General features: G+C 40.7%; 1 protein-coding gene across 1 annotated transcript; it reads left to right on the top strand.

The window, feature by feature from the left end:
* Window positions 1-308: 308 nt before the first annotated feature.
* Window positions 309-18,373, top strand: AQP1 (aquaporin 1 (Colton blood group)). The gene is made up of 4 exons (XM_079300526.1): window positions 309-838; window positions 14,617-14,781; window positions 14,904-14,984; window positions 16,477-18,373. The coding sequence occupies exons 1-4, from the start codon at window positions 449-451 to the stop codon at window positions 16,654-16,656; spliced, it is 816 nt and encodes a 271-aa protein (XP_079156652.1). The 5' UTR covers window positions 309-448; the 3' UTR covers window positions 16,657-18,373.
* The last annotated feature ends 1,859 nt before the right edge of the window (window positions 18,374-20,232 follow it).

Raw genomic sequence — 20,232 nt, 5'->3', positions numbered from 1 at the left:
AGAAATCCCATCAAAGCTTTCGTTCCAATCCATGCTCTGAAAGATGGCACAGGGGTTAAAGAAGTGAGGCTGAAATTCCTGAGGCTCCCCTAAAGATTTTTCCAAGAATTTTAAAAAGCCTCTTAAAAACGGCGGCAGAGATCGAACGCTGTTAAGGGAGGGGAAAAGGAAAAAAAAAAAAAAAAAGGAAAGGAAGAAAAAAAGTTTGGCAGGCAAACAGTGTCTTACATCAATCTAGCAGTCAGCATCTATGTAGATGTTCTTTCCTCCTTTTGTGCAACACCCCTTCCCTCCTACAGACCACCCAAAGCCCTATAAATAATCCAAGGACTGTATTTTTCCTCCAGATTTCTCTTCAGACCTCAAAGGAAAATTATCAGGCAAAGGAAGGGAGAGAGGGAGAAGGGAAAGTGAAGAGGGGAGAGAAAGAGAGAGAGCAAGAGGAAAGATGGCTAGTGAATTCAGAAAGAAAATCTTCTGGAGGGCAGTGGTGGCCGAGTTCCTGGCCATGAGCCTTTTTATTTTTATCAGCATTGGCTCAGCTCTGGGCTTCAACTTCCCCGTGGTGGCCAACAAAACATCGACGAGGTCTCAGGACAACGTGAAGGTTTCCCTGGCTTTTGGGTTATCCATTGCTACCATGGCCCAGAGCGTGGGCCACATCAGTGGGGCACACCTGAACCCTGCTGTCACCCTGGGGCTGCTGCTCAGCTGCCAGATCAGCATCTTCAAGGCGCTCATGTACATCCTCGCCCAGTGCCTGGGGGCAGTGGTGGCCACAGCCATTCTCTCAGGAGTCACCTCCTCTCTCCCAGGAAACTCCCTGGGGCTTAATACTGTAAGTACAAGCTTTTAATTCCTCCTTTTTTTTTTCTTTTTTTTTTTTCTTTTTTTTTCTTTTTTTTTTCTTCAATTGAGTAGAAACGTAGCACCTGTAATTTACTAAAGACGTGGGGGTTCTGTTGGTGCAGCTCGACTGTTTATTGTAGCAGAGAATCCTGACTGATAACCAGGATGCCATAGGGATGGTCCTTCCTCCCCACCCTCACTTTGGAGCTTTAGGATGTTCTGGTTGTGATCAGTTTTGCTTATGTTCAGTTTTGTACATCCAGGTTGCTGAAAGGTGGCTTTTGATGCCAATTTAAGACTGAATTCACTGGCAGTTTGGTGACCTTTTGTGATTCTGAGGGTCTCTAAAGTGCTGATTAATGTGCTTATACCTGTGTTGTTTTGGCTTCTGTGAGTGTGGTTCATTTTCATTTAATGGTTTGTGTATCCTGGTGATGTCTGCAATGAAAATCCAGGGGAGCAGAGAGGTGTGCAACAAGAGAAATCCCATCCCCAAGGTGTGAGTAGTACCTGTTGCATTAGGCAGAGTGCTCATATTCTGCCTGACAGAATCCCAGCTGTCCTTTCTGTGCATTTCTGGGCAAAAATTGGACAAATCCTGAATTCTCATTTGTAAACTGGAAGAAAATGTGAGGCAGCTGCAGGTAACTGGGGTGTAGGTTCCAGCTCTCTCCCAGCCAGATGCTCACATCATGCTGCCTAAAAACTGCCTGGCCACAACTCCTCCTTCTCAAAATACCATTTTGCTGTTGTTGTTGCAGCATAACAGGAGGAAAAAAATAATAAATACACTTTTAAACTTGAAATCCTCCCACTGTCAGAGGCAGTGCTACAGCCACTGCAGGACACACAGTGCTATAAATGGAAATTCCTTCTGGTCACTTATTTGACCTGATCTCTTAAGAACAAGTATTTAACATATTTTCCTTGGCCACTTTCTTGCAGAATATTCCTGACTGCAGTTTGTAAATTGAGCTAATTTGAAATCTTCTGCCCATTTGAAGTCACAGGAGTGTTTAGGACATAAAGCTTCAAATGCAACATCTCTTCTGAAATAACTCAGGCAAATACTGTCATTTGGCATTACAGATAATTCAGAACATAAGTCAAGTTCTCAAAAGAGAATAAAATCTGATATTAAGGTGATTCCTGGGCAGCTGACCTCTCTCTCTCCTGGTGCTTGCAGCTATTCCATCCTGCCAGCCCTTCGGAAATTTTGATGGCTTAACTCAAAACATTTTGGGGAAGAAGAGCAAATAATTTTATTGACTCCAGAAGGCTCTGGCTGCGAGGGTGATACATGATCTTTTCCTCTGAAACCACTGACAGAGGGAACAGCTCAACCACATGGGACAGGGTGTCCACCCAAGTGGTTTCCTAGAGAGGTCCAACTGCCATTAAACAGGGGAGGTCTGGTTTTGGTAGCACTTAAGTTTGGTTTTTCCCTTTTGCTTCCATAATATCCTGATGACTGGTTCCTTCCTCTAAGCAAAGCTCTAAGCCTGGTCATTTGTGAAAGGGGGGTAAAGCTCTTCTTGCCCCTCAGTCAGTAACTCCTCAAGCTCCAAAGGCAAAACTCAGGCAGGGTTGAGTCTCCATCACATAAATTTTACAAATTGATCAGCAATTTCTGTGCAATAGAATAACAGAGAATATAGTTTCTAAAAGGTCTGGTCTTGCTGTTTGTCATTGGAAAATATTCAGAATTCTGTTTCTTTTTTCTTTCACATCCAGTTGTAAATGTTCTGGGTGGAGGAAGAGTGGGGAGACCCTCCTGGGGATAGTGAGAGCAGCAGCTGTTCTTCTCCCTTGAGAGAAAGAACTGGAGAGGAAAGGAAAGCAAATCCATTCATTTCCCAGTGACAAGGCTGGAGTTCCTGAGGAGGGGAGGGATGAGGGGGAGCTGGGTCTGAGCCCAAGGCTTGGGGAAGCAGCAGATTGTGCAGAGCCACTCTCAATGGGGAAACCACAGCACTGGAGTATCTTCCTCAGCAAAGGAGAAACCACAGAGCTGCTCTTGTTGTTATGGATTTTAACCTGAGGACAAGGAGGGGAGGCTCAGAGCTGGCATCCCTGCCAGCTGCTCTGTGTTCTGCCCCTCTTGTGGATAATGAGTGTGGATTCCCTGCTCAGGAAAGGAATAGAAAGAAAGAGAGTGCTGCTTGTTTGACAAGGTTGGGAAAAGGGTCTGGATGTGTGTGGCTTTGTCCTCTGTTCTGACCCTGCTGTGCTTTTGGAGAGGTGTTTTTTACAGCAATGTAAAAAGGGAGCAGTGTAGTGGAGTGAGTGCCATCCAGTGCTCCCAGTGGATACTGGGTGGGGTTGCATGCCTGAACTGGGATTTCTCCTGCCTGGCTGCAGGGACCAAGCTGAGAACCCATTTCCACTGGCTCCTCTCTAATCCACAGAGAATGAGAGAGAAGGAGAGGCACTTCAACCTCTAGATCTGTTGAGTTGCTTCTAGAGACACCCAGCTCCTCTTTGCCACACTGAGGCTCCAGGCTTGGAAGCTTCTGCTAAGTATCCAAATTTAAGTGAGATAAATCCATTTGTTTCTCACTGCACAAAGGGAGAAAAGGAAATCCAATGAAATGAAGCACAAAACCCAGACATGGACATCACAAGGCTGAGCAGAAAAAAGGGAGGATGAAAATGCAGGATGTTCCTTTAACATGCTCAGTATAAAGGTCTGGTTTACACTAAGACAAGCAAACCAGTCACACGTTAGGATTTTGATCCAAACTTTGCTTAAGACAACGGATTTATTTTTAGTTACTTTGGCTGGTCCTGAGTAAGACATTTTGGACAACACTCAGAGATGTATTTAGATTACTGAATCCTTTTAAGACACTTAACTTCCAATGTATTTTAGTAGTGCCGTGGGTTCCAAAGTAAAAACATTGAGAATTGGAAAGGCTGGAAGAGGAGTATGCAGCGTGTTTCCTCTTCTAAAAATTTAAATATTTTTCCTTACATCATTTTGTATCTTTTTTTGGAAGCTGCATTATTACATATTACAAATTTCCATTAGGTAAAGCTGTAAGAATAGAGAATACCAGCTCCAAAATGCACTCATCTGCCAGCAGAGCTGGCTATTGTCTGGTGAGGACAGATCTGGAGTTTGGATAATGGAACAAACTACTCAGCACAGGCATTTAATGACCAACAAAGAGCTCAAGCAGGAAAGAGGGGTGAGAGGAGACTTCTGTGCTGTAAAGTAACACAATATTTGCTGTTAAACAGTGTTTATCTAAAGAACTTTAATCAAACTTTTAAAAACATGCTCAGAAAATTTCTTTAGCTCAGGTTATTTTATGTTTTTGTATCTATCTGTCAATCAATCTATCTATCTATAGATAGATATATAATAATCTGAGCTAAATATATAGATGTATATAAATAATTAGAATTTTGTAACAAATGCAGACACTACTTCATAATTTTTAAAAATTCCACAATTTTCTGTATTTTGGCATAGTGATGAGAGCATTAGGAAATGTGCCCCCTAACTCTCAGGGCTGAAATTTGAAAACTCTGCCTTTGAGTTCATGATGAAAGATATTATCTTAAAAGTTATAAGTGGATCAAAAAATTGTAGGCAAGAAAAACAGACCTGAAGGTAATATTGCTCGGGTAGATAAAGAGAAAAGAAAAACAACCAAGAATAACAAATAGGAGGACTTGGGTTTAGAAAACACCCAGTGACTGATAAATGTTGTTTGTGTAACTAAGGAGCACTCTGGAAAGGCCAGAGGAGATCTGTGGTCAGTGGATTCAGAGGTCATTTTAAGGCAGGTGAATATTGATATGGATGCTATTCCTGGAGTGTGGAGAGTTTCTTGTTGCTGGAACACCATTTGATTTCTGCTGTGTCTGGCTGTGTCTCTGCTGCTCCCCAGTTCAGGACCAGCCATGGCAGAATTGGTGCACACAAGGGTGCAATGTCCTTTGGGGACAAACACCCCGTGTCCAGCTCTAGATTTCTCATAGCCAGGGAAAAAGGAGCTGTCTTTGACTCCTCTACCAGGCCAGTATCTGCTGCTTTGAGCATCTTCCAACCTCACCAAAGGCACACCAGAGCACCACAGAACCATGGAATGGTTTGGGTTGGAAGAGACCTTAAAGATCCAACACCCTGCCACGGGCAGGGACACCTTCCACTATCCCGGGTTGCTCCAAGCCTTGTCCAGCCTGGCCTTGGGCACTTCCAGTGAGGGAATGATCCTCTTCCCATAACTACTCTCACTTAGTTGGATCCAGCAGCAACAAAGAAACTTGGAACCTCAGTGCTGGAGAATTTTAGGTTTTTTCTTTACTGTCCAATGTTCCCAACTCCAACTTTATTCTGCTAATTGGGGAAGATGAACAATCTCTTGGATGTGATAAGGTATGTGGATACTTATCATCTGCAGATGATCTTATCTCTAGGGCATCCATGCTGGTGAATTTTCTCCCAACAAATTCCCAGTTTGCATTTCCAGTGCAAACATAATGTTGCACCAGCACTGGGAATTCCCTTTCATGTAGTTGAGACCTGCCACACCTTTTACTGATGTTCATGGGTCTGCACTGAAGTGTTTATCCTGATATTCCCCACTGGATGTTTCCCATCTTTTAGAAACTTGCCTCACAGGGGATTCCCCATGGGAATCACCACACTCCACACATTTGGTCCACACCAGGGGCCTTCTCACCATGGGGAGCAGGACTTGCCTGGTTGCCCTGGATGACTCAGTGTTTGCCTTGTGCTTTCCCTGTCTCCTCGTGCCCGCGCCCTCCCAGCCCGTTCTCCAACCTCCAATTAAACAAAGCCGGCTCCATTTGGAAGAACATCCAAAATAAACTGAGAGCTTGACAGTGTGAGGGGACAATTGAGTAAGTGATGCTGCTTTTCCTCTGAGTCACTGTGGAAAATTGCAGTTCCAGAGGTGCTGCTGGATGGACGAGACACGCAGCTGAGTTCCTGACCTTTAGCGCTTATTGAAAAATCCTCGGGTGCCTTTTTTTCTTTCAATGCAGATTATATATTGTGCCTTTCTCAAGTCTAGGACAGTGAGGAGCTTCATTCTCCCTTTTGGCTCTGCCTATTTTTCATCCAGTTTAGGCTTTTCCTGCCAACCTTGCCTCTGCTGGGACATCTGCATTCTTGAGGACTCCAACATCCACAAGGGACCAGAAGCTGCTGTGTTTTTAAAATGAGCAAAATGGTTCCCGTACATGACATTGCTCTGGGATTTTTATTTCTTAACAAAGACTGTCACAACAATAGCTCATTGTTCACAGACAGTTTTTGCAGCAGAGGGCTTTTAAGGCTTGCCAGCATTGTGCTGAGAGGCCCCAGGCAGGGCAGGTGGGACACAGGAAAGGCACCTGCTCAAAACTGGCCACGGTCTCGGCCTCATTTTAATGAGCTCACACAGTGACAGCAGAAACATCTGGGCTGAGACATAAACCTGATGGTTATCACCCATCCCCCAGAGAATTTGGAGTTATGGCTCTAATCCTTATCTCAGATCCAAGAGCTCATGATCTGATTTCCATTTCAGTGAAGGTTTGCTTAGCACCTCTCTAACAATAGAGCCCCATCCCAGGATTTTGGCAGAGAGCAGGGAGCACTGCACAGCCATTTGTGGGACAAGGAGAGGCCCTGGGTGCTCCTCCTCTTGCAGCCCAGTCCTTTTGTGCTAGAACAGAGGAAACCAAAGTGGGTTTTGTGCCAGTGGATCCATTTGGAAAATGCTCTGCAGGCCTCAAACTAAAGGTTCTCTGTATTTATTTCTATTTAGAAATGGTAGAAATTCCTGTAATGGGGGCTTAGGTGTATTTAAAACAATGAGTTGCCATAGATCTAAATGCATTATTAATTTGGTAGATTAGTTAATATTGCATTACAAATGGAGCCATCCTGGGAATGATTTCATTTCAAAGAATGATTTTTTCTGTCTTAGATCAACTGTCAAGCTAAGTAGGATTTAAGTAAAATTCATTTTGCCACCACTCTTTCTGAGTGGTCAATAAACAGTTAAAATTTGTTTCCTTTCCATAGAGTTCTCTGACTATAACAAATACATTTGGGTGTTCAGTGTGTTGTGTGTTTGCACACCCCCAAACAGGCTCATACACCAGGGACAGATGGACAGAGACATTCTTTAGATGAGATAAGCCCAAATTTCAATTTTTAATTAAAATTACTTGGAAAGTTTAAGAAAATATCTGCTAGTATGTGTGGGTTCTGAATCAAGATCTGACACAGCAGGACCACAGCCTGAGAACAAATGGAAATGTCCACAGTGAGAGAATTAATATTATGGATTAATTCTAGTTAAATTGGTGCAATTGCAAGAAAAAAAAAATCTGGGTTTTTGTGGATTTTAGCAGTTAATTTAAACCTTCAGGGAGCTGAGAATAACATTTCCTTAATCAGTGAATCCTAAAAGATATTCTCTATCTGGGCTGTATAGATATTTTTAAGTGAAGCATTTTTAAAGCAAGGATAGCAAACCACATCACGAGTACTAAAGGAAGAGAAGATAGCCCTTGGAAAATTTCCTGTTTGTCTCCAGAGGAAATTGCCTGTTTTTTTAAGGGCAGTAGTACATTTTTGCTTATTGTCCATTCTCCAGCTTAGTAGAGAGAATTCAATAACAGAGGGGTCTTTACCTGGTATCAAATTGTCTCCTGGAGGTTTTTCTGGCCTGGCTGGGAACATTTTGAGCCCTGAGTATTTATTAATGTGTGATTGATGGGGAAGTGCTGATCTTCCTGGCATGCAGAGCCAGTGCTGGTGTTTTCTGCAGCTTCATTGAGGCCAAGGAGATCTGAGGCTGAGGCACAACATCAACCTGTTAAATCAAATATACAGGGCCTGACAGACATCCTGGAGGAAACTATAAACAGCAGGAGGGCAAAAATGTGGTCTGAGAGCTCTGCAAGGAACAACTCATAACTAAACTCATAACTAAAAAGGAGTAAAGGAATTCTCTGTGTGCTTCCCTGGATGAGTTCTGTGCATCCCCTCTCTAGGAACCACTGGGAGGTGTCACAAAAACTGAACTTTTCCAGGCTCTCAGTGCTAATTCTGTGCCAAGTGGAGTCAATGAATGCTTTCAGAGCAGAAATGTGGCACATTTCCTTACACATACACACAGCTCCTCCTGAGGCACTGATGGCTGTGTTTGGAATGGGTAAGGTCAGCTCTGGCCCCTTCTCCTTCCTTTGTTAGGACTTCTTGCTTGGTGAATAAGGTGGAGAAATGAAGGAGGATATGGAATTGTTCCCCCAATTCCTGAAATGCCTTGCACAGGCTCAGAGCTAGTTTTTAACCCCATGGAAATGCCAAGTTTTCAGTGCTGTGCACAAGATCGGCTCGTAAATTTTGAGAACTTCACAGATCTGCTAGAGCTTGTCTAGAAATATAAAATGAATATTACTTTGGTGAAATTGCCAATGATCATTCTGTGAGGTGTTATTCCAGTAACAACATAGAAAGGATGATTCTATTTGACTCAAAATTCAGATATGCCCAAAATTCCCCATTGGAATACTATATCCTTCTGGGCTGGTAATACAGCAGATAATAAACAGCTCTGTGGTATAAATGAGTGCTTCAACTACTACAGAAAATTAACTGGGTAAAGAAAAAAAACCCAAAACCTCACAATTCCTCATCCTCTGAATAGAAGTTGTTTATTCTCAGCAGCAATATTTAACTGAGAAAAAAAAAAAAAAAGTTTCTCCCAAGCAACTTTCCCAGAGGCAGATTAAAAAAATAAAAGTGGAAATAAAAAAAATTGTCTGTCTGTGACCAGCTGTGCTAAATGCAATTCTTATAGAGGAGCTGAGTTTTACTGTCTGTCTTGGTCTGGCATACAAATTTTATGTGCTCTGGTTTAATATAATAATCATTCTCCTCTCTTTCTGTCCATGGCCCTGGATAATTTCTCCTCTGCAGAGAGGGTGGGAGGAGGGAGCTTAGCCTTGTTCCTGGAGGGTGTCTGCTGCCTAAAGAACGGAAAATATGATTTCTGCTTTGGGAATTGAATGACTCCCCTTTAGAGCTCTTTAGGCTGTATTTATAGGAAAGATAATCTAGCAGAGGACAATATGTTTTGTCCCCAGGTTCTGCTGAATGCTTCCATTGTTGATGTAGGATTTGATCCAAAGCTAATTCATAAGCAGCTTCTGAGTGCTCCTGTCATATAATTTTAAGTGAAACTCTTTAGATCTTTGTCTGTCTCTGCTTACTGAAGAAATGAGACTTTTGTACTCCCTGAATCTCTAATACTCAATTAATGGGTATAGAAACATCCATTTCAGAGTGGCACTGTTAAATAGCAAGGGTAGAAGTGAATAACTGTAGGTAAACAGGGATGAAGTCTCTGAAAAAATTTTGATTATCATTCTATTGGGTAATCACTGTATTGGTTTAATCACTGTATTGGTTTACAGCTATGGAGATGTGGGATAGACTTCCAGGAGAATAAAGGTATGGTATCAATATGGAAATCATCAGGTTTTTTTCATGACAGAGTTGGAGCTGAAAGAGTGAGAAAAGTCAAACAAAATAACAGGCAAGACAGTGGGATGTGGTTTGGAGGGAAGTAGGGAGACAAATTTCTGAGATTACATTTGTAGGACACCCCATTAAAAAACTTTGCCAGACAAGCAGTTAAATGATAGTTGGCATAAAGATGATTAATATCTCAGAAGAGGAGATGATGAAGAGAAAATGAACCATCTAAACTGTTGTGGAGAGTTTTCCTTATTCAGTAAAGAAGGAAAGTCAAAGGAGGGAAATTCTAAGCTATAAGAAGAAAATGCTGTAAGACGACAAGAATTTACTTGAATAACATGTTAATTTAAAAAATAAAAATGCTTGCCACGGCAGAGAAAAGGTAATAATTTAGGTAGGATGGTGAGGATATGCAAGGAAGAAAAGTCCCAGACATTAAAAATGCTGTGGCTTAAATTTTCTCCCTCAAACCCACACCAGCAGGCAGGGCTTGGTCTGATGTTTCATAAGAATGGGGAAAACTGACATTCCCCTGCTGAAAAATAGACATCTACAATTTCAGAGCTTTTTTTTTTTTTTTTTTAATTTTCCCGGAACAATGAGAAATTAATCCCTGTTATATGAAAGGAAGCTGGGCCCTGGAAGCTCCAATCCAGGGCTAAGGGTTTTTTGGATGAGATGGAGCTGAGCACCACGTGATGGAGCCACCTTGCATAACAAAATTTCTTATCCAGATAAGGGGAAACAGGTTTGAGCTTGGTACACTTTCAATCATAATGAGAAAAATATGAAGCCACTAGAGAAGTAGACAGTGGGGTTTACCTTGGGCCAGTTTAATTTCCTGTCCCTTTTTCTCTTCCAAAGGCGGACAACTCATAAATATCCTGTCCTGAAAAAAAATAAAAATTAAAAAAAATTCAAAAGGAAAGAAAACATAGCATTAATTTGCCCAAATTATTGTTGTGGGAGTCAGTCAGCTAAACGTGGCAGTTAAGGGCACTTGTGGGAAATAAATTCTGTAGTTCCCATCTCCTGTCTGATATGGGAAGTGCTGTGGCCACTGCCCATTTCCTAAGACATGAAGCAGGTGTTCCTCTCAGCTAATTGCTCTCATGTTCATGCCCAGATAATGCTTTTTGGGGCTCAGCACTCCTCATCTGAATGTCTCTTGAGTCACTGTGCCTTCAGGGCCTCCTCAGTTTCCAATCAGTTGCATCTCAGGAGTTTTCTGAATAAGATGTGATTTCTGTACATTTACTGAATTCCAGTAGATTTTTATTCCATGACTTTGTTCAGATTCACAGCGAACTGGGAGAAAAAATATTAATCATGGGATTGCTAAGGCTGGAAGTGCTGGAATTCAGCTCACAGGAGGAGGATGAACCTCCCTTGGGGTGTTCACATGTTCTGCTTCTTGTCTGGGAGCTGTGACAGTCAAGGGGAATTACTCACTGCAAGCTAAAGCAGCCAAGACTGGCTCAGCTGATCAGATAAATGTGTCCACAGATAACTCTCACATCTTGCCAATGATCCAGCCCATTTCTGATGTGTGTTTCTGGTGCTTCTTCTGTCAAAACACTGACTTAGAAATGCAGCTTAGTGGAATTATTCATGTGAACATAAAAGGGAAAGAAGTCTGTGTAGACTCTCTTGGAGATGGATATGGGCTTGTGTATTTCATTTAACCACACAGAGTGTGTTTGGCTCCTTAAAGCACTGAATCCTCTCCTCAAGTCTCCCAGGTCTGAAGCCTGAAAAGCTCAGGGAGTTGCTGTGCTGTTCCCTGCCCATTGACATTTTTTTTTTTTGTTACCTTAATGAGGATTGCTGGACTGCAAAGAGGAGAAATCAAAGATTTCCCAGCAGATACATCAAGGACAGAAGCAGTGTCAGCTCACATACCCTGTGACCACTGGTAAGAGGTACCAGTGCAGGGAAAAAGGCAATGCAGTGTGGATGCAGGTCACTGGAAAGGGTCATCTTCACCCCAGCACTACACTACAAATGGCTGTGTCTTGTTTCAAAGCATTATTTTGTCTATTTAGGAACCAGAGGTATTGGTCACCATGTATTCTGGATATTCTCAGTATTAGAATGGCAGCTGTTCTTAAGAGCTGTTGTTTTTTAATCAGGTTTCTAATGTGTGGTACTGCTTCCTACGTAATTCAGATAAAGCTTTAGACAACCTGAAGTTTCTGGAGTCTGGTATTCTACAAAATATTCTACAAAAGTTCAAGCTTTCCTTAAAAACATGAATAACATACAGAAAATACAAGCAAAGGATGACAAACTCATTTTGATTGTGTCTCCCTGGTTCTGTCTGGTTCAAACCAGCAGATTCAAATGCTACAAAATGTTATCTGGGTAATACTTGCAAATCCTCTGTGAATAAGGATGATATAAATATAAATATGCACATGTGCATGTACATTTTAACCTGACACAAGGGAATGTACCTTTCTATTCCCTTCCTAAAGCTTTTCTGGGGTTAGCTGGGATGGTGAACACTGGTACAGCTCTGTGTGTACCATGGATGGCCCAGGCTGCTCCTGCAGTGATAATTTAGCCCTGATAAGGAGGCAAATAAATGCTCTGTTATCCTACTTACACCCTGCAAATCCACAGGCCCCAGCAAAGCAGCACATCCAAGGTTTGCCTGGGTTTGTCCCACTTTGGAACATGGCCCAGAGTCCTTGCTCTCACACTGGAATCTTAATGTTCCTGGCTGGCTGAGTAAAATTACCAGGCTGGAGGAAAGCAAAAGGTTTCCTATGATATTTCCAGGTTTTCTTTGATTCCACACAGCCCATCAATAAGTGTTGATTAGCAAGGACAATGACCTCAAGTCACGTCAGCTGTAGGATGTGTTTTTCCTGGAGGGAAAGGAAGAATGTGATTTCCGCCTCTCGAAGATAAGGATTATCACAGGTTTTTAAAGAATAATTTTGCTCTTGTTGTCCTTTATAGAAACCCTTCAAGTGAAGGGAAAGGCCAATGGCTGGCCAATGTTTAATCTTTTAAAATGTCAAGGCTTTTTCAAATGCACTGATGCATCAGACCTCTATTCTGGGTTCTCTGGGGCTGCTGTATGATAGAAAAGAATTTGGTTTCTTATCTGCTCTTGGGCACGTGCACATCAGTCACTTATTTGTTAAGACAGCTGGCTTTTAAGTTTGGCCATTTGGCCTTCCAAATGTGAGATAAGATTTTCCAGAGGGTATGTAGTCCAGATTTTTAAACTGGTTCTGTTACTAGAAAAAAGACTGGAAGCTTAATTTGTTGAAAGACAAAAGTCCCATTGTCTCTACAATGAAATGTTTTTTAAACTTACAAAAGCAATAGAATATTAATCCAGAGCTATCAAGCAGGAATTCTGGATCCTGCAATTTTCAATGCATCTCATATGGATGCATTTATGTCAGACTCACACTTTTCATATGTAAGTCCTAATAATGGTGAAGGTTTCATTAATGGATTTCAGTTTCTACTCTATGGATGCTGAAGGAACCCAAAATACTCATCCTTTCCACCAGAATTCCCTTCTATTTTTGCATAAACTTCTTCCAACTCAGAGGATATTGCTCCTGCATGTTAAATAAGAAGCTATAAAAGTACATCATTAGTGTTTCATATTAGCAGGATTTAAAAATCAGATTTATGCTGACGAACAACTGTTTTCATTGATTAGGACCTTGATATTAAACTTTGTTACAGAAAAGAAACAAGAAATGTGAACATCACCTGTGGAAAGTGAAATAGTTCAGCTAACTATCTTTAACGTTTTTCAAATATTAGCTTTGGGGAAATTAGGACATAAACCACAAAAAGTCAGATTAATAGCAGGACTTCCTGTGGTTTCATTGTTCTGGACAGGTCACAATAACATGTAATTGTTTCTTTTTGCTATGTATGACCCAGCAGTTTTTAAGGCAGGGGCTCTGACAGATGTGATTACCTACTGATAGCACAAACTAATATAAGTTTTGCAGAGTTTGCTTCCTACTCTGAATCACATTCTCAGTTCTCTGGCCTGTGGCCAAGCTCATGTTTCATCCCATCTATGCAAGTCAGTTATTTCTGCTTAACATCAAGTTTTTCAGCTCAGTAACAGACCTGCCTTGACTTAATGAAGACACCACTGAATACAGCAATTAAAAGCAGAACTCAAAACTTTTTATAACATTGAGTGGTTTACCTCCATGGTTTCTTGTTGGGTGCAAGTTTTTAGGAGTACTCCTGAAATATGACAGCATTTCAGCTCTGTAATGTCCACTGATGTGAATCTCCATGGTTTCAATATGTTCTGCATAATTTACAAGAAACTCTGCTGATTTCATGACTAACAATACCATTGGAATATTTATCTCTGACAGTTTGAGTTTTTCTAGACAATCTACTTCAGTAGGAAATTGAAGCACTCCCATCAGCCCCTTGGGATTCCTAAATTGGGAATTTTTTTAGTGTATCCCAAAGAAGTTAAATGAGATTCAATTTGAGTCTAAGACACCACAATGTAGTTCACCTCTGAGTTAGGTGTCTCAACTCTTTGTAGTCAAATCAGATAAAAAAAAAAAAAAAAAAAAAAAAGAGCTTTTAAATGATTCCCTTCATTTCATCAGGTGAATGCATCTCATATTCATTGACTACACCATTCTCTGTGCAAATTAGACATACATTGACTAAATATTAATATCTATACATGTTTTATGTACTTTTGGTTTTCTATCACATTCACCAGTCTCACATGAACTCTATGGATATCTCAGGGTATATTCTGTGGCATTAGAGGCATATTTTCAGGCAATTAATTCCCAGCATAAGTGAAATAATAATATCTTAATATTAATGTGGAAATCCCTGAAGTGGCTGTTCTAGGACCACAGTTCACTTCTGAAAAAGTAAATTCTGCTGAGGGTGACTCTGGATGATTTGTTTGTCACATGTAGATCAGTTATACTCTCATTGTGTCCAGTGGCTGAGTGTTCTCTTTGGCTGGAAGCATCAACCACTCAACCATGTTGGATAGAAAGAAGCTGCTATGCCTAGGTTTGAGTACAGCAGGGAGTGTTTTAAAACTAACTTCTCTTCAATTTTTTCTTTTTCTTACTATTTTCCCCCCTGTTAATGAAAGGAACACCAGGAAGGAAATGGATATGCATTTTCATCTTGAGGAATTAGACACTGCAGAACTTTGTGACGCTGGTTGAAGTCATTCAGAAATATGAAATAACATTTTCCTTCTTGCCTCCATGCAGCTTTCAGAGGGAATCAATGCAGGCCAAGGGCTGGGAATTGAGATCATTGCCACCTTCCAGCTGGTACTGTGTGTCCTGGCCACCACGGACCGAAGGAGGAACGACGTCTCGGGGTCGGCACCCTTGGCCATTGGTCTCTCCGTTGCCTTGGGACATCTTCTGGCTGTAAGTTTTAGCCCTCAGGGGTTTTATCTGCCATGTCCCACCTTGGGGTGGGCCAGTGAAGTCAGGGGGATGATGGGGAAGCTCCATCTGTGCCTCACCTCTGGTTCTCTTTGCACTGCTAGATTGATTACACCGGCTGTGGGATTAACCCAGCCAGATCCTTCGGCTCAGCGCTCATCGCCAACAACTTTGAAAATCACTGGGTAAGTTGAAAGAATTTAATTCACAAAAGGCTCTGAAAACACATAACCTAAAAATCAGAAACATTTCAATATGTATCATTAGGACCAAGTCAGAGAGTTGGCATTTCCATTTCATGTAACAAAAAATATTCTCCTTTCAATCCTGACCAGCCTCGGGCAAACCAAAAGCCTCCAGGCTCATTCAGTCTCTGTGTTCAAAGTAATACAGTAGATTGTCTTTGCTTATTCCCCTTAATATTTGTTTATTTCAAACATTTTAATTGTTTAAGCCTTATTACACAGAATCCTGTATTTTGTATTTATCGTTTATACTAAGTTTGTAAAGTGCCACTGCTTAATCTGGTAAAAACATCAAAAAACCAAAACCTAATTCAGAAAGATTCTTATGCAGGTTTATAAACTGAAATGGATCATCCAATATTTAAAAGCTAATAAAATGTTCAGCATCTTAAAGCTGAGTGTCTGCTTAGGTGTTTTCAAGGAGAAGTGCTCTGGAAACACTATAAATTTTAGATTATTCCTTGTGTTTAAATGTGGCTAAAATTAGTTTTTTTCACAAAAATCTACTTATTTCACCAAAGCTCAATAAAGAAGGCTCATATAAAGCTGTAAATGAACATGTGTTCTTGAATATGTAAAATGGGGCTTGTTCCAACACTCCTACTGACAATTTTGACAGCCAGTTGTATAGGCATAGGTGGAAATTTAGTGGGAATACAACAGGGTTGTGAAAATGCTGGATATGGATTCCATTTTAATCTTAAGAGTGAAACATAAAAGGACACTAGGGAAATCTTACTACTAGTACATTTTTATTAGGACACTAAAAGCAAGTAACTAAGTGAGGAGCTGATATTTTCAGAATTTATTAGGAAAATTATTTTCTTTGTAGAGGCAGAAGATGGAGGTAATAATTTGTGTTAAAATACTGATATTGCTGCATAAAAGAGTTTTCAGACTCAGTAGTGCTTTGGCCCTGCAAAGTCTTCAATATCTTCTGTTATTTCTAACAAAATCAACTTGTCTACTAAAATCCTTTCATTACCTCTCATTCTAAATTTTAATTTTCTTAAGTGGTTAGGCCAGTTCAATCACAACAATATCACCAGCTAAGCAGAATATAGAGGTAAATTAAGCACCTAATTAGGTCCTCATTAAGTATGACTTTCAAATTCACCTGTTACTGGAATTTAACAGCAGAATAGAAACTAATGCCCTGTTGTTTTAGAAATTATGCTCCCTTGCCAACTCTATCTGGTGTAGCAGAGATGTTTTAGCAGTAAGTAACTTATTTTAAATATCACAAGTTGACAACATAATCACAGTTATTTTCCTTTGGGTTATCACCAATTCAGGGTGACAAATTCCTGCTTTTATGCCGTGTGCTAAAGTAAACATTCAGGTGGACAGGCTGCAAATTTCAGGGTGAGAATCCTCAGAGGAGCTTCAAACACAGAAATACCTGATGCAATGACTTGGATTTGTATTCCAGATCTTCTGGGTTGGCCCAATCATTGGAGGAGCAAGTGCTGCCCTGATTTACGACTTCATCCTGGCGCCCAGGACCAGCGACCTCACCGACCGCATGAAGGTGTGGACCAGTGGCCAAGTAGAAGAGTATGACCTGGAAGGGGATGATATGAACTCCCGGGTTGAAATGAAGCCAAAATAAAGAAGGGCATGGAGAGAAGGGGAAAAAAAGAAAAAAAAAAAGTTAAAAAAAAAAAAAAATAGCAGCACATTGGTTTCCGAAGATTTTATCAGTGTTATAGACTCTTTGTAAACCAGCAAGCAGTACTTTGTTTTTTGAATTCAATACAGTTTTGGTTTTATCTTTTTGGTTTTTGCCCCCAGTCCTTATAGCATTTTTTATATCTGGGGTTTTTTAATTACAGAGTCTTTTTGTTGAGAACTCATGACCTGAATAAATTGGTTTAACCCCTCCCCTGGTACCACCCAGTTTTGAGGTGTATTTAGTGTAGGGGGTTCTCCTGCCACATCACTCAGTAATGATAAGTAGTTCCAATGACCAGTTTGTTTCCTGAAAGGATAGATATTGAGGACAGAGAACCATCTGTACCAATAATGGAGGCCTTACACCTGAAAAAACAGTATTTATACAAAAATCCAAGGCTGGCATCCAATGCCAGCAATGAATGGGACAAAAAGCCAGTCTCAAATCAGTGTCCAAAAGCATCTTCTGGAGAGGTTACTAAAGATTAGTTGCTATGTGAAATTACCCATAATTTCCTAAATGATTGGTCATCTTTGAGAAAGAAGGCCAGAAAAATTAGGCAGGGTAAGGATTTCCAGAGTCACAGGATCTTTCAGATTTTCTAGTGTTTCATTATCCCTGAACCTGCATCCAGTTGCTTGTGAGGGGACAATATACATGACAAAAAAAAAATTAGATATATTAACTCCTGGGAAGTAATAACTAGAAGTCAAATTAGAGAGTAGCAACAACCATGGCAGCACGAATGACATGGTGCCAATGTGAAAACAGGATCTGATGGCTCCTGTGACTACTCTGTGTAATTTATCATGTGATTTAAAGCAAAACAAAGAGAAGTGTCCTTTCTCTCTGACCCCATTCCAATAGCCAGCGCTGTGACATTCAGGGACCACAAACAGATGTGCACACGGTATATTTTCTAATGAGGGACAAATAAATACCTGTAATTCCATTTTGGGGGTGGTTGCTTTGTTTTTTATATATATATATATATATAAATGTTTATATATATGTTTTATACAGAAAGCCTAGTGTACTGTTTTGTAAGAAAATAAGAGCATAAAGACAAGTGGAAAGAATTGCAACAGTTCTTAGAGAAATAAACAACACTGGAAAATGAGGAAGAAAATTAACACTCTAAACGACATGGAAGATTATTTTCTGTTTAAATTTGTGTGTGTGTGTGCTACTTATGATTTCCTGAGTAACCCAAAGCATTAGCTGGTTTTACCCACTAACCATAGAATATAGTTAAAGCAGACACGTGCTGATATACTTGTTCTGCACTAAACAGTTTTCCATAAGAAACGAGGCCCAGAGGAAGTGACAGAAAATCAGCACATTCCAACATTCAGCAAAACCCCCCAGAGGTAATGGGATGGATTCTCTTCTCTGAGAGACAGTGTGGGATTGGGAGGTGAGGTAGAATTGGCATAGGAATCTCTATGGGTTGGATCATTTCATCAACTTGAGCAGATGGATAACAAAAAAAAAAAAGAATAAAAAATTTTAAATCACCAGCAAAATAAACCAGAATATATTTTATCTTTCTTGCCTACATTTGGTGTGCTATCCCATGTATTGCCTATGTACATAGAGCATGATTGGATTTTGGGGTGGTTTAAAAATAAACAAAATCAGTTGTGCTAACATATGAACTGTTCATGATTCTTCATTTTTAACTTGTCATGTAATGCATTTTAATCTTCTGCCCCATTTCTCAGGTGCCCACTGGTAAAACTGCGCCAGTCTCTACTTTTCCAGTCTTCACTTGATGTTGCCCTTTAGGGAAGGGATGTTTTGTTTTTCTGGCAGGCAAAATAGGCCCTCACCTGGAAGTGAGCTCTTCCAAATTATATTCAGAAATGAAGTAGAGTACCAGGATCTTGTACCCACTTTCTAGAATTTTATCCCATTTTATCTGCTGTTATCACAGCACCTCTATTGGCTCAAAATTAGCCTTTTTTGCCTTACAGAATCTCTGAGACAGAGAGAGAGCCAGGACAGCTACAGTAAATAATTTTGTTTTGACAAGCTTCAAGTAGCTTAAGTGTTAATGGTGCAGAAAATGTGAGATTCACAATTTGTTCCTTCATCCACACCTTGCAAAGAATTTGGCTTATTTTTTTATGCTTCATAGTCCAAGACTGTGAAGACAAAACCCACTCTCTTTCCATTTGGGTTGTGATAGGACTGCACCATATTATCTGCTCTAGCTCATGATCACTAAAATAATAAATAAAATAGATTAAAGATGTTCAATAATTGTTTCACTAGTGAAGAACCAAAAAAAAAAACCCAAAAAACCACCAAAATCAAAGTAAACGCAGTGTGATTTGTTGGTGTATTTCACAGAATCATAGAATCATTGAAAGTTTAGTGTTGGGGACTTTAAAGATCACCTAGTTCCAATCCCCTGCTGTGGGTAAGAACTATTTCCACTGGACCCTGTATCCACAGTGTTTAAACAATTTACAGTAAAGCTCTTAAGAAAATGAAATGAAAAAGAGGAAAAGTATTTAAGGTGAATTCCAGGTTTAAACACCTCCATTCTTCTTAAAGAAGGAGAAGTTTAATGGTCTGTTTTAAAGTGCTTTTGTAGTACTTATACCCTGAACTGAGAGCAGGGTTTCAGGCCATGGCTGCTGATGGTGCCCCCACTCCTGGCACAAATGGTTTTGCTTTGTGTTGGACAAGCACCCTTCAAAGCTATCAGCAGCTCATTAAAATAGTTGAAACATACCCAGGGAAGGAATTAAAGGCACAAGCAGCAAGTATTGAAACCACTAACAAATGTCAAGTGGGCAAATGTGATCGCCCAGAAACTCAACAAAATGTGCCCTGACAAAGCCAGGCTGGGACAGGGCTGTTCAAACAGCTCCTGTGGACACTGAGAGCTCCTGATCCATGGAATAATAAATAATGGGGCTGTCTGTGTCCTGGCGGCACAAATCTCCACATTTATCACTCATTCTAATCGGAAAAGGCCATGGAATCCTAGAATGGTTTGGATTGGAAGGTTTGGAATGGTTTGGAATCCAACCCACAGTTTGGACTGGAAGGGAGCTTAAAAATCATCTAGTTCCAAACCCTATGAACATCAGGGACACTTTCCACTGTCCCAGGCTGCTCCAATCCCCCTCCAGACTGGCCCTGGACACCTCCAGGGATGGGACAGCCACAGCTTCCCTGGGGATCCAGGGACTCCCCACCCTCTGAATGAAGATATAAAGGGTGGATGCATCTCTAGATCATTCAGGAACCACCTACCATGGTCTCAGTACCCCACAGCATCCCAAGCACTTACACTCTCTGCAAAGGAAAAAGCACAAGGAAATATTCTCCACTCCAGGAACATGGGCTCTGTATACAATGCCTTATGGGGCATCCCAAATATCCCAAGTTTTTCCTGGGCAAAGCTGAGCAAAGCAAAGATGATCCAATTGCTTTTTATGAGTGCATTGTCACCCCAGGAGTGTGCAGGTGTTCCCACTCTGTGATTAGCACAGATGA

The sequence above is a fragment of the Erithacus rubecula genome, assembly GCF_903797595.1.
Source record: "Erithacus rubecula genome assembly, chromosome: 3".
Lineage (NCBI taxonomy): Eukaryota > Metazoa > Chordata > Aves > Passeriformes > Muscicapidae > Erithacus > Erithacus rubecula.
This window is presented reverse-complemented; position numbering and strand designations above follow the sequence as displayed.